Source organism: Thunnus maccoyii, chromosome 20, assembly GCF_910596095.1.
Source record: "Thunnus maccoyii chromosome 20, fThuMac1.1, whole genome shotgun sequence".
Classification (NCBI taxonomy): Eukaryota; Metazoa; Chordata; class Actinopteri; order Scombriformes; family Scombridae; genus Thunnus; species Thunnus maccoyii.
This window is the reverse complement of record NC_056552.1, coordinates 25402843-25417852: the sequence shown is the minus strand read 5'-3', so window position 1 is coordinate 25417852 and position 15010 is coordinate 25402843. Positions and strand designations below refer to the sequence as shown.

General features: G+C 39.0%; 1 protein-coding gene across 2 annotated transcripts; it reads left to right on the top strand.

Annotated features, from left to right (window-relative positions):
* The first annotated feature begins 796 nt into the window (after nucleotides 1-796).
* On the top strand, nucleotides 797-14141 carry mbtd1 (mbt domain containing 1). Of its 2 annotated transcripts, none has more exons than XM_042397818.1 (17): nucleotides 797-871; nucleotides 3052-3256; nucleotides 3415-3548; nucleotides 3642-3756; nucleotides 3853-3935; nucleotides 4037-4154; nucleotides 4730-4864; nucleotides 4961-5049; nucleotides 5216-5450; nucleotides 5599-5654; nucleotides 5876-5980; nucleotides 6114-6261; nucleotides 6421-6503; nucleotides 7462-7696; nucleotides 8636-8707; nucleotides 10800-10952; nucleotides 11451-14141. In XM_042397818.1, the coding sequence occupies exons 1-17, from the start codon at nucleotides 866-868 to the stop codon at nucleotides 11567-11569; spliced, it is 2091 nt and encodes a 696-aa protein (XP_042253752.1). In that variant the 5' UTR covers nucleotides 797-865; the 3' UTR covers nucleotides 11570-14141. The 2 variants fall into 2 exon arrangements, with proteins under 2 accessions (XP_042253752.1, XP_042253751.1); XM_042397817.1 differs by lacking the exon at nucleotides 797-871 and adding an exon at nucleotides 893-1061.
* Nucleotides 14142-15010: the final 869 nt, after the last annotated feature.

The window sequence follows — 15010 nt, the reverse complement described above, 5'->3', positions numbered from 1 at the left end:
AAATGAATATTGAAACTGGGTTTTCTTGCCATAATCACTCTTCCTGTTAATACTGACCATTAGAAGATCCTTTCACTACAAAGTAAGTGATGGAGGACAAAATCCACAGTTTATCTGAAGCTAACATGAAGCTTCAGTCATCCAAATGAGTCAAATCAAGTAGATATCTGTCAACGTTATAGTCTTTTCAGTGCCAAAGTTCCTCTTTTTGTTACTATACTTCCACTGCAGCTCAACAGAGAAACACTGTATGAGGAAACACAAAGAGGGAATTTGATGCTAAAAAGACTGTAAATGTGTCAGATATCCACTTGATATGACTCAGACTGATGAAGCCTCATATAAGCTTCACATCAACTTTTTAATGCATATTTTGAACAAAACTGACTGTGTGGACACACTGTGGATTTTGGTCCCCATCACCTACATTGAAAGCACATTTGAAGGGAATCTTTTAATAGCCAGTATGAACAGTAGGAATGATTACAGTGTGGAAAACCTCTTTCACTGTTCATATGGACACCTGACTGTTTTAAGACACACTTGAAAATGTGTGAACCTGTCCTTTAAGATAAAACAAATAGTTTTACAATAAATGTTCCTTTTGTGTAAATTAATCATAATATTTACACATTTTATTTATAGAGCGCTTTTCCGGGTACTCAAAGACACTTCACATAAGTTAAAATGATCATAGAAAACAACACTAAAAACATGACACACATCGTTAATCACAAATTAGTGGTGGTTTGACACAGGTGTGTTGTGTTTAAATTGAAGAGGTCATTCATTCATTTCCATCGCAGAGTTCCTCTGTTTTGTTTCTGTATCGGTCGATGACCTCCATTCCGGATTGACCAATCACATGAAAGTAGGTTACGTTCGCACATGCGCAAAAGTAGCAGAGTAATTTGTTGATATCCTGCTTGGTAGTAATAATTTAGACTTTGATATTTCAAAGCCAAATATATCCCCGGCGGAGGGGTTTTCTTTGCACTGGGCAGCACAGGTTACTAGAACGTTATCTATATGAAGGGCTGATGGAAGACACAAGGGATTTGGTGAGTTAATTTTAGACATTTTAGGGCCGCGAGCCTCCGATTTCAGAGGATTTGCTGAGCCTAGCGCTCCTCCTTTGTTTTTATCTGTTATCAGTAGCTAGCTAGTGGTTAAATATTGGAAAGCTCTCAAAAAAACCTAAATGGTAGAAACAAAAGAACCCCACGGCTATTTTAACTACATATATGAAGGTGCAAGTTTGCTAAGAAATTGAATTGTGTGGTCTGCTTTTATGAATGTAAACTGGAAAAACAGGTTTCCGCTAGCTAGTTAGCTAGTTGTGCTAATGCTAGTTAGCATTCGGAGCTTTTTCTAATAAGGCCGCCGCTGCCTTCCATTTTAGCTAGCTTTTCTATTTTGCACATCTTGAATTTTATTTAGTATGTGCTTACTGGCTAGAACGTTGTTTTTTCTTTCTGGTTAAATAATGAACGTTAACGCAGCCAGTTAGGATGTCAGCTGTGATGCTCAGAGGAGGAAGTGGCAGGCTGTGACAACAGTAAACACTTTAGCACTGTTCCGGATCCTGCAGACCTAATGAACAAGATATATAATTTCCCCATTTTTCACTGCAATACTAATTATGTTTAGATTTGGCTTTTCTGAATATTTTTACATAGTATTTTCTCATTTTTCAGCATTGGCTGTCTTCCCAAGTCAGATTGTAAAACATGGCATTTTTAAAGAGGCTGCAAAATATCATCTAGGGAAAATTGTGATTGTGTAATACTTAAAAATGTTGAACTAAACCTGTTTCAACAATCTATTGAGAGTATTCTATTGCTGAAACAATTAAGTCAATCAGCTAGTTGATTAACAGAATATTAATTGGCAACATTTTTGATGACCAATTAATAATATATTATTAATTATGCTTTTTCTTATTTTCATTTTCATTTATATAATGTTACAATATCAGATGTTCATATTATATGTGGCCAAAGTGTCAAATAATGAGGTTAACATATGTAGAGGTAATCCCTGTGAGCAAAAAGCACCGGCGTCAGACTGCTCTAGATGCTCAGTTTCCAACAGTTTTTTCTACTTTGAGCCTGAGCTGACATCAGCTTTTGATGGATTTCTGTATATGGTCACCTGCTCCACACATAGTTTTTCCATTGTTTTGGGGGTAGTCATGCTAAACTATGACTTGAGTCGAGCTGGCATGCGTGAGTGTTTTTCCATCACACAGCATGGCAAAGTAAAACAAGTAGTTTACCTGTAAGAGGTGTGCTGGTTGTCTGCAGCTCTTCATCAAACATCATCATCATCATCATTGTGGATATTTCTGTTTGTACTATTCCTCCCTGCATTATTTCTAACTGATGCGCTCATCAAAGAGCTCCAAATATCTCCATATGATGCTGTGTTGACTGGTTTTTAGCGCTACTAACAAAGCTTTAGCTAGACAGCTAGTCATTTAAAAGCTTTTAATATGAAATAGTAAAGCAGGAAATGTTGGGTTTGCATCGCCAGTAATTTAACACGACTTTGATATGGCTGCCCCTCGTCAACTTCCGCAAAGCTGGCCAATTAGAACAGAATGGGCTCATTTGGAGGGGGACCTTATAGAGACAGGGGCTAGGACTGCCTGTTAGAGACAGAGGCTGAACTGAGGGGCTGCATAAAGGGCGAGAAGCGTGAAGTCCCAGAGTAAAAATATAGAGCTGGAAATGAGTATAATAGGTCCCATTTTAGCAAAAAAATCCCTGGTTTCAGCTTTGAACTGCAAATATACAGTATATATATATACTGGTTTCTTAGTTGTCTGTTATGGTGAACTGAATATCTCTTGGCTTTGGACTGTTTTTTGGGGAAACTGTGAAGGTCACTTTCCCTATTTTCTAATATTTTATAGACCAAATAGTGAATTGAGCACTTCTGATAAATAGTCAGATATATTATTAAGGAAGATAATTGTTGTTTGCATTCTAAAAGCATTGAATTAATTCAGAGTCTAATGTCATTTTTGTCATTTTCTTGACTGTGAAGGCTGAACGCACCCCACGTTCAGAGCGTAAGCGGAGAGACTCATTCGGGATGTTTGATGGCTACGACAGCTGCAGCGAGGAGTCCACCAGCAGCTCCAGCACAGAGGACAGCGAGGATGAGGTGGCGCCCTCCATCCCTGCCAGTCTGCCCATCATCAAGAACAATGGCCAAGTCTACACCTACCCCGACGGCAAGGCTGGAATGGGTCAGTGCATGGAAATATGTTTTGAACTTATGCTATGTTTGTTTGGAACTTATGCTATGTATGCATCTTTGGAACATAATCCTGTGAGTGACAAAAAGTAATTTGCCAACATGTAGTAATCTGGTGACTTTAACAGATTATCTGTCTCTGTTTCACAGCCACCTGTGAGATGTGTGGGATGGTCGGAGTACGAGATGCCTTTTACTCCAAAACCAAGCGCTTCTGCAGTGTGTCTTGTTCCAGGAGTTATTCCTCAAATTCCAAAAAAGCTAGCATCTTGGCAAGACTCCAGGTAAAGGCATTATGGCTATATGCCTACTATCCCAGTTTATCTAAGATTCATATATAATCACACACATACTGATGTCTGCTTTGATTTTGCTAGGGCAAACCACCAACAAAAAAGGCAAAAGTCTTACAGAAACAGCCTCTTATGGCAAAGTTGGCAGCTTACGCCCAGTACCAAGCAAGTCAACAGAACCAGGCCAAATCAAAAGCCGGTATGTTATCAAAAAACAGTCATGATGGTGAAAAGAGTAACAGTGCTGCTGTGTTTAAATATTCTCCAGCTTCACACCATTTTCTGTTTCTGTCAGTGGTCCCTGCCGAGAGCTTCGACTGGGGTCGGTATCTCTGTAGCAATAACACGATCGGAGCTCCAGTCAGCTGTTTCAAGCACGTAAGTAAAAACTTGAGTTAAGTTGATAGCAACCACTAATTTGTTAATTTTATTTTATTTTTTTTTGACTGAATAAGTTAACCGCTACCTCTGTGCTTCAGGCCCCTATGGGGACATGCTGGGGAGACATTGAAGAAGGAGTGAGGATTGAAGTGATCAACTCCGATACCAGCCTCTCCACTAAGGTGTACTGGATAGCAGAAATCATTAAGCTAGCAGGTAAGAGACCAAATCCACCCTAAAACTGTCTGATATGTTAGGAAAACTGTGTATCTTACTTTCATTTTTGGGGCATTTCTGTTTCTTAGAGATTCTTACAGTAGTGAGATGACAGGAAATGTGGGGAAAGAACAGGAATGATGTGCAACAATGCTCTCTGATCAGATTTGAACAGGGGATGTTGTGATTCATGGTCGGCGTCTCAACCTCAAAGCTGGTTTTAGTTGTACATATGATAGGCCCATTCATAGAAGACCATTTTCACATGTCTGTCTGTCAACGTTAGGAGAGACTTCACTGATAAACCACAGAATCACACTGAATTATGTCACCTGATTACCACATAACAAGTTCACATCTCTCCCTCTCTCCTGCTAGCTATCTGTCCTCTCACCCTTTCTTTCTCTTTGCTGCTTCTTTCTTTCTCCCAGATAGACCACAGTATATAAGAGTGTCTTAGAGTGTAGTTTTTACTATTTCCCTTGTCTTTTAATTTGATAACGGTTCAACTTTGATTCCTGTCTTTTAACTGTTCTTCTAATGTTGGCAACCACATCTGTTTTCTTGTTTTGCAGGGTTCAAGGCTCTCCTGCGGTATGAGGGCTTTGACAATGACAACAGTAAAGACTTCTGGTGTAATCTCTGCATCCCTGAGGTGCACCCGGTGGGATGGTGCGCCTCTAGTCGCAAACCTCTTGTACCTCCAAAAAGTGAGCCTTATAACAAATTTTCAGTTGTTAAAGTTCTTTGTGTTCTTGGATGGCTGGTAGTAATCGTTCAGGGTGTTTATGTAATATCTCTTCCAGGCATACAGCATAAGTACTCTAACTGGAAAGCCTTTCTTGTGAAGCGTCTCACTGGAGCTAAAACACTGCCACCTGACTTTAATGAAAAGGTGAGACACACGTTTACCTAGGCCAGCTGGCTAGTCCTTTAAGATGTGTGTATGTGAAGCTGAACCCCCTCTAAAAAGCATGATGTGACTATTGTAAAAAACTGTGAATTTCTTGCCTCACATTTAGCCTTTATTTGTTAAAACTATTGATCATGTTTCACTGTAGGTACATGAGAACATACAGTTCCCCTTTAAGAAGCTGATGCGGGTAGAGGTGGTGGATAAGAACTATCTGTGCCGGACACGGGTGGCGCTGGTGGAGCAGGTAATCGGAGGGCGCCTCAGGCTGGTTTACGAGGAGAGCCAGGACGGGTCGGATGACTTCTGGTGCCACATGTACAGCCCTCTCATACATAACATCGGCTGGTCGCGTAGCATCGGACACCGCTTCAAACGATCCGGTGCGTTTGCTTTTAGTGTGACACCAAATGACAGTGGCACTGTCATTTGAAGTCATTTAATGCTCACTGCACTCTTTTTTTCCTGTGTTGCTGAAGCATTTTTACTTCAGACATGACAAGTTTTTTGACCTGTCAATGTATTTTTCAGATGTAACGAAGAAAATGGACGGTCAAGTTGACGCTCCTCCACCGCTCTTCCAGAAGGTAAAACACTATTTCTACTATCCAAAACGCCTTTCTCAGGACATGCAAGTGTGTCATCGTCAGCCACTGTAGACCCAGTATTCATTCAGATGCTGTCTGTTGCTTTTAGACCTCATATATGATATATGATGGTTGACATTGGTTTCCTCCAACATGTCCAACTGATGCCATTATTAGGAGGCATTCAATTCTTCTGTTTTATATCTGCATGTGTATGTCAGGTGAAAGATGTGGACCAGAGTGGGGAATGGTTCAGGGATGGGATGAAGTTAGAGGCCATAGACCCCCTCAACCTCTCAGCTATATGTGTAGCCACTGTAAGAAAGGTGAGTGTGTTCCTGGAGCTCCGCATTTCCATCATGTGATAAGTATGATAAGGATTTGTTCTTGTTTTTCTTATTTTAAAATACCTTTCACTGGGCTGCACCAGACTAATTTCAGCCATTGTGTGCTGTTTAGGTGTTGGCAGACGGGTACCTCATGATCGGGATCGACGGTTCGGAGGCAGTGGATGGATCAGACTGGTTCTGTTACCACGGCACCTCCCCCTCCATCTTCCCTGTCGGCTTCTGTGAAATTAACAACATTGAACTCACACCCCCTAGAGGTACTCCACTCTCATGTTTGTTACTTTGAGCCCTCGTAAATGTAAAGGGACACAGAGCTTGTATACTCTCCGCACCAACTTATTGATTTGAAGTAGTTTAATAAGATCTTGCATATGGTTTCTTAAAGTTGTGGTCTCAATGCTGACTCTGTTCCACAGGGTACACTAAACTGCCATTTAAATGGTTTGACTACCTCAGAGAAACAGGTTCAATAGCTGCTCCTGTCAAGCTCTTTAACAAGGTAGGCATGTGTTTATTAAGATCTTATCATTCTATCAATTTTGATGTTTTTTGGTATTATTTTGTTTGGTTATTAAGCTGCTGTATGTGATGTAAAAATACATTTGTGATGTACCTGTGACAATCAAACGTTCTCACAGAGGTTCTTGTAATTATTTGGTTTTTAAAAACACAGCAACAGGGTTTTATACCAACCCAAGACAGACAGAGCTATTATTATTGCTGTGATCAGTGGTTTAATCTGTAGATGAGCAATAGTAAAACTGATCAGTAAAGCAGGTAACGCTGCTGTAAAGTGTATTTTTAATCATATTGTATTGTATTCCTGTTGCTCCAGGATTCACAGTGGTACCAACCTGTTTCAGAGAGTTTTTTTATGATGGTCAACTGAATATCTCTGCAATCTGAATACATCACATTGGCACGTTGGACATTATTTTCTGTGTTTAATTGAGAAAATAATCACCAGATTAATCACAAATGAAAATAATGCAAATGCTAGTTAGTTATTTGTCACCAAAACCAACCCGAAGGACATTTTATCTTATCCGTTGTGAAAGAAGTGAGAATGTGAACCTTTTTTGTAAAGGAGCTCCAGCTGATTCAAGCTTAAATTCTTCATTCTTGACCTTTCTTTAACTCAATTTCCGCTTGGTAGATTTCTTCTTGCAGAGAGCTCTGGAGGAAATCTACTAAGGGGAAGGAAATTGTGTCAAACTTCAGCTGGTTTGATTTTATTGGTGGAAGTGTTTTTCTCAAAGAGTAAAGCTGTGTTCACAGCCTCCTGTTCATACCACTGATGATTTTTCCCCCTCGTTCTATCCTATTAATTGAGGATTGATTCAGGATTTATCAGAGCTTTTCTACTGTTTACTGGAAGTAAGGAGTAGGTTATTATTGCATAAAAGTGAGTAAAATGATCATTTATTTCACTGTTCTTGCTGCCTCTTGTCTTCTAGGAGGTTCCCAATCACGGTTTCCGGCAAGGCATGAAGCTGGAGGCTGTTGATCTGATGGAGCCGCGGCTTGTGTGTGTTGCCACGGTGACGAGGATTGTTCACCGGCTACTGAGGATCCACTTTGACGGCTGGGAGGACGAGTATGACCAGTGGGTGGACTGCGAGTCACCTGACCTCTACCCTGTGGGCTGGTGTCAGCTGACGGGCTACCAGCTCCAACCCCCCGCCTCACAGAGTAAGAGCCTGATACATCTCATTGAACCCTTGCTGATTATCTGATCTGCCTCTAGCGCCATCATGAGGCCAAACATGTTAACTTTGTGTTATCTTAATGGTAGATTGCCACTGACATGAGTCAGAACAGTAGAATTTGTTTCATCAGTACAAGTACATTTCAGATAACATGTCATTATGTAAATGTGCTGGCTATTTTACATGTCAGTGTTATGTTTGAATGACTCTTCAAATCAGTTTTCAATATTGAAAATGTTTCAATAACATCAATTTAAGAAACAGCAAAGTTGTTGTTCAGCAAAAAGCTTAAAGCATGTGAGCAAAAAGGAATCAAACAACAGTCCCAACCTGCCATCTTTAAATATTATACTATGTCTGGATGGTGTCAGCTTGTAGACTATAAAATAGACAGTCAGGCAGAATTCAATGTTCTGACCAATAGATAAATTTGACTAATGAGAAGAGGGAGGCGAGAGTCTCTTGTGCTCACTATAGACATTAATTAAGCCAGGAGATAAACAGTCATTCAACTGCAAAAAAGTTAAAAAATCCATCACTGAAATCATTATTTTCCATCACTGTGGTGAGCTTTGTGTTCCCTCTTGTAAACATGGTGCCAAATACTATATAAGCAGCAACTCTGTCCATTATGGGCTTTGTTTGAATAGAGCCATCATAGAATTTTTGTGTAAAGAAAGTTTACTGTATGTTTCATTTATATCCAAGTTTATAATAAGGTTTATTTCATACTGGCACCAAAATGACTCCCTCATTGTAGGGTGTGCTAGATTTTATAAAATCCTTATGCTACATTTGTAGTACTATTTTAACCCTCACACTTTATCATTGTGTTACCACAGTTACCCTTATGAGAACACTAAAGTTTAATGTCATCTCCTATGTCCATCAAAGTTCCTAAGTTTCCTGTCTCTTCTTTCAGGTAACAGAGAAATGCCTCAATCTGTGCCTAAGCAGAAGAAAAAGGCCCAACAGTACAAAGGCCAAAAGAAAAGTGAGTAATCTCTTGTGCACTGTGGAGTGGATTTGCTTCTCTCCACTCCTTCCTTTGCCTTCTCCTTTTCCTGTTCCTCTTACTGTCACTGGCTACATTTCTGGTGGAAACTCTGCTGCTCTCTGATTGGTCACCTGTGCGGTGTGTCTGGAATAATTTCATTGGACCTTCTGTGTCACATTGCAAGATGTTGTGAAAAGGTGAAAGAAGTGTCTTTTCCCTTTTGAGAGGAATAGTCATTAAAGGGTAGGTTCGCATTTTTTTAAAGTCTGTCTTAAAGCACATATGATCATTATAACAGGCTTTGATTGCTGTAATCATCCCTCCTGTTCAAACTAGCCATGACAAGATCCCTTCTGAGTCATGCAGTCCTCCTTCTGTGCAAAACTACACTCCAAAAGTTTATCTGAAACTAATATGAAGCCTCAATAGTGGGAAGACAACTCAAGTGCTTTTAATATGAAAATACTTATTTACTTAATGTTACTGTCCTGTTACCACAGCTCATCACAGACACACTGTCATGGGAATATTTACTAAAAAGGCTAAGATACTCACTTAGTTTTGATTGAAGCTTCATGTTATCTTCACATATATTATGAATACCTTTTTTCACTGAATGAGGACTGGATTTTGTCTTCTATTGGAAGCATGTTAGAAGGGATCTCTTCAGGGCCAGTATGAGCAGGGGGGATGATTACAGCAAACAAAAACTGTTTCAAAGTTCATATGGGAACCTGACCTTTGGAAAAATGGGATCCTATCCTTTAACTTATAACCTGCACACGTTGGAGTCACACAGGGACAGAGTAGTGTTTGAGATTTTGTTTTTGTGTTTGAGATACTTGAGGTTTTTGAGAGCAGAGGGTCTGGTGTTGCACCCCTGTTTAGGTCCAAAGTTATGGTTTCACAAAAGCAGATGCTAATGCTAAATTAGTGCTTTTTTTGTTGAACACTTTTGAAAGTATTTTCTACATGGAAACCCATGGCTGCTAATATTGAAATTTTATTTGTGTGCACATGATGTATGACAAAATCCATATTAAAATTGTAAATTCTATTTGCATTCTCAAAAATGCGTGAAATTAAACTGAAAAACACTGGATTTTCAGTGTACTCCCTAAGCATAAAACTAGACTGCAACCTAAAGTTGAAAATATTAGTGCAAACTGGACTTTTGAATTATGTGCTGATTTTTCTGATGAAATGGAAATTGACCTTTTCATGTCATTTTTTTTAAGGGTCAAATTCTTACTGGTTGCCTTTGACAGATTTCACAGAGGCCTTTGAGAATTAACATCACAAAATGTTAATTTTCTTATATTTCTAAACTTGAAAATGAAATCGCAAACTCGACTTCAACATAAGAATTTTATAATGTCTTGATTTTAGCTGGTTTCTAATAAACATGAAATGTTTTTATAGTGGAAGGATTCCCCCAGGCCTGTTTGTGAAATCTGTCAACCATTATGAAGATGATGATGAAACAATGATGAAAAAGGCCATTTCTATTCACTTGTAACTAGAAATGATCTAAACTAAGGAGATAAGTCAAAAGTCCAATTTACACATATATTTATGTATTACATTGTCTGCCAAATTGAAAATCAAATGTCTTACTCAATTTCATTTTTCATTAATGGTTAATTGAGGGTTTTTTTGTTGTTTTTAATTTTGGCAGTAATTCTGAATGTCAAACATAAAGATTGGATTTTAAATGTTATTAATTTTGTCATACGCCATGGTCATAAAAATGAAAATGGAATTTTATGAAGTGATTTCATTGAAATATTGCCAGCCATGGACTTCCATATATTTTACACAGTTGCTGTAGCTTTGCTCTTGGTAGCTAACAACAGTGCATATGCTTACTTGGGTCTGGCAGTCTGAGTACAGCTTACCAGGGGCTTATTCAGATGGGCATATCAACAACCGTGTGAGGTTAAATTTAAAGTTTCACCTTAAGCTCTAACCTTTTTAAAACTTTCCTTCCTAATATATAATCTAAACATTGAGAACACGTTCCAGTTGAATTGAACACCTGTGTGTAATAAGCCCCTGGTAGCTGACCCGAGTCTGGCTTGGTGTTTAGAGAGGAAGATTCCGGTTGGTCGACGGCCCTTCAGTCAGGCAGGCAGGAGGAGGAGCTTCTCGGGGGACGAAGAGCAGAGTCCGCCCCCTTATCCTGCCCAGGGGCCCGCTCGGCCCCGGCCCCGAACCCACCTCCACCAAACCCACAAATCAGGTAACGTCACACTAACGATAAAACCAGCACGGCACCGAGCCCTCTGAGGCTCGCCTGCGTTTTAAACAGGAGACAGTCCTCTGAGTCCCAGTCCCAGGACCTCACTGTGGAGCTGGATGCTGCTGATGCTGCATGTCCTACTGTTAAATCAACCTTTGTTTGTACATGTTCATTATCATTGTTCTCACATGAATATTTTCCCAGGTCAGTGAAGCTCTACAAAGATACTGCACTCTTCATTTGTTTTGCGAGAATTACACTCTGCATTACTAGTGTTTTGTCTCCACTCTGAAGCAGTCATAAAGCATGTTTCATTTGATTTTTTTTTTTTTTTTTTTAAAGTAGTTATCCTGATGCTCGTCATGCATGTGGAGTTAACATTAACGGCTGGAACAAAGACAAAGGCCCCTCCTGTATTTTCCTCAAAGTGCATGAACACAACTGGCTCATCTTTGCTGCTGTTCTCTCTCTCTTATCTGTCTCTGTCCCTGTGTGTAGACTCTCTCCTGCGAATGAAGGAGGAGACGGCAGAGGTGGACGAGTTTACCTTCTCACAGGGCACCTCCGACCAGGAGAGCAACGGCTCGGGCAGCTACTACATCAAACAGGAGCCCTGAGATCACAAGGTCAGACAGAGCAGGACGAAGCGGGGCAGGACACATCTCTCAAAAAACCCCAGCAAGCATCAGGAACGTGGAGAATCAAACAAGCCTCAAATTACACCTACAGACCAATGGCACAGCCTTCATGGAGTCAGTACAGGAGATGGGCAATGAAGAGGAGAAGGGGGTCGATTTCATGTTTCTGAAAAATTCTGAACGGAACATCCTTCTGAACAAGTTTCCAACCTTGTAGCTGTGTGTGCACATAATCACTCACAAAACCTGTATGATTGAAGGGTTGGAAAGCAGCCAGGCACAGTCTGGTTCACAGATGTTTGGGCATTCTCTTTTGTACCACCCTCGTGGTAACATCGGCTTTCTCTCCTCTCCTGTCTGAAACATCCAACAAGACAAGATATTTTGATGGATAAAAAACAACCCCTTTTTCTACAGAAAAGGGGGGTCCTGCAAGTCAACATCAGCCCATCCTGCCTCTGCCACAATCTGGGCAGCGCACAGAGACCTGTAGAAACTGTGAGAACCATTTATTGAGCCAGGTCTTTTTTTTGTTTTTTGTCTTTTTTTTTGTTGTTGTTGTTGTTTTGGTTTGTTTTCAGGTCAGAGAGTCAGCCACTGAACGCAGGATTTCCATTGGCCTGAGGAGAGAAGAGAGGCTGGCAGAGAGAGGAACACAGTTGTGTATATTTTGATTATTTTCTTCTGAATAATATTGCCAGGTGGACTTTTACTTTGTTAATAGTACTTGAAGTTTTTTTCCCTTTTTTATTTTGTGATGATTTTTGAGTTGTCTTAATGTACTTTTTTTGCATTTGCATTCTGGTGGCTGTGTGGGAAACTTAACGTGTATTGTTTCATAAAAGTAATTATATTCATATAGTATGTGGAGACCTATTCAAATAGAACTACAGAATATAGATATTACGAATTGTGATTGGATGACAATGTGTAGTACAATGCTGCTCAGCATTACTGATATTTGGTCTTTTTTTTTAAATTTTTTTTTTTTTTAAATTTTGTTTCCTCTTATATTGGCCAGAAGATTTCCACAGCTGCATTGGTTTCTTATTCAAACATTACAGAACCAAAATCTGATTCAAGTTCAACAACATCATTCATACTAGGACTTTGTTGGTACACCTGCTTCCATCAAAGTCACCAAAAAGATATAGATAACATAAAACTTCTTTGACTGCAACTGAAATATTTTCAATTAGTTTTTAAATAATTTTGTTGATTAATCCTTTGGAAACTCGTGATGGGATTTTTCACTATTTACCAGAGTCCAAGATGGCGTCTTCAGATGTTTTGTTTCGTTTTGCTCCACCAACACTGCAACTTTTTTGGCAGTTTAAAATTATTGCTTGATTATTAAAAATGAAAGGACCAGTGTGTAGGTTTTAGTGGCATCTAGCAGTGAGGTTGCAGATTGCAACCACCTGAATTAGGGTTAGGGTCTACATACTTGCACTTTTAATCAAATAATCTAAATGTTTCAGCACGAACAAATCCTACACTTAAGCTGCACCTGGAACCTTTTGTGTTACAGTGATCGGATGGAAAATGTAAATGAACATGGTGCAGCTTTAAACATCAGTCCTGTTTTTATGATGTATTAATTACAGAAATCCTCTTTCACATTCCATTGAGCTTCCACCAACACTATTCAGCTACATTAAGTGGGTATTGTGGGAAATATCTGGTTTTTGTTACAACAACTTTAATGCCAGCATTTTGAGCTACAACTTTCCCCCCAAAACTGTGGCCTTAACACAATTTTCCCTTCACGGTCCAGTTTTTAAACCTGTAGATTACATTAGCCTGCATAAGCTTAACCAAGATAGCTCATATCTAATGAGGAAACAGTGTCGGGTGGCTTTGATAGCTAAATGTGGAGCTCTAGGGACCTATCGCAGTAACCAGCAATCCCACAATACCACTAACTGTGGATTAGTAACTGCTGCAGCAAGAAGTCAGCAGTGCTGATGAGCCCAGGACAACACAGTTCTCTTACTGTACCAAAAAAAAGCAATTGCAGGAATGTATCATTTACTATTGTGAATATTTCAGGGTCTTGTCTGTGCTGTAATGTTGAAGAGAAATTATGAAGTTGTGGAAATGAGAATTTTTCCATTTAAAAAAAATCATCGTAGTTTTTAAGAAATACTAAAGGAGAAACTAATTTGCATAGTGTGAGTGTAAGTGAGCAGCAGGGTATGTTGTATAAAAGAGAAACCTTACTGGTATGATAGGGTATACTCTGACATGTTATTCCCACTGTCCAGCCCTACAGTATGTACTTAGACCTTCACAGTTTGGATGTAGCTGCTGTCAGGGAAGAACCTCAGTCTTACAACACAACTGACCAATGTATCATCATCATCACCGTACAGCAGGTTAAAATGTGAGTGCTGCAGGTGCATCACTTGCATACTGTCAAAGGTCGCACTACAGCAGTGATTCAGATTGCAGATACAGGTGTTTCTGTTGTGTTTTGGACCATGTCTGCTGTATTCATACCCAATATGGATTCTGGAGTATGCCACCAGAATAAATATAGTCATTTTCAGTGTTTAATTATAATCAATTGAAAATTTTAAAATTTTAAGAGCAATACAAATAGATTATTTAACTTTTTATTTAGATAATGCACTAAAAAGCTAAATAAAAAAAATCATTACATTTGCAGATTAATATTTTTATTTCCTTTTTATGGATTAATAATAGAATTTTGAAATGGAATGGCACAATTATTTTTTTCTTTAAACAAAGACCAACCCACAGAGACCACAGAGAGGCGAATGGAGCTCTAATTGGCCAGCTGTCATGTGTTAGTGGGACTCTGAAAATCCTTTTGAAAAATAATTTTGCAATTCCATTTTGATATGTAATCATCAATTAATCCATTAAATATACAACAAGGAAATAAGATTATTATTTAGCAAATTAAAGGATTTTTATATTAGTTTTTTCATGCATCATTTAAATATAAATTAAATTAATAATTGCTATTAAAATGAATGAATGAATTAGTTTGATATAGTTAAACACTAAACTTTTGGCACACTCATGACTCCATACATTCAGCATTTGTAGCATCAAACTTTGGTTTCTGTTATTGATACTAAGAGGTTGGAATCCTGTTGTGTTGAGAGAACAGCAGGGGAACAGCCTCAGTTAAACAATTTCATAATCAAGCAGTTTTGATGTCCAAATGCAAAAAAGAATATGTTGTATTTTTACTAGGGTAATATGCAAAGCATTATTGTTTTTTTTATTGCTTAGGTTGTTCTCATGTCAGAGCCATATGTATGCAAGCTAGTTTATGATTCACCTGAGCCACAGAATAACAGGTTTGTTGTTAATAATGAAACATGAACAATGCACTGCTTTTCCAATAGTCTTTGAGGGCAGCATTCACGTAAGACGACAGAATCT

Excerpts from the sequence above, each read along its gene's own strand:
- mbtd1 (XM_042397817.1), top strand. The coding sequence starts at position 1,041 with ATGGAAGACACAAGGGATTTG. Across the intron at positions 6,504-7,461 it reads CTGTCAAGCTCTTTAACAAG|GAGGTTCCCAATCACGGTTT; the intron begins GTAGGCATGTGT and ends CTTGTCTTCTAG. Across the intron at positions 8,708-10,799 it reads GTACAAAGGCCAAAAGAAAA|AGAGGAAGATTCCGGTTGGT; the intron begins GTGAGTAATCTC and ends CTTGGTGTTTAG.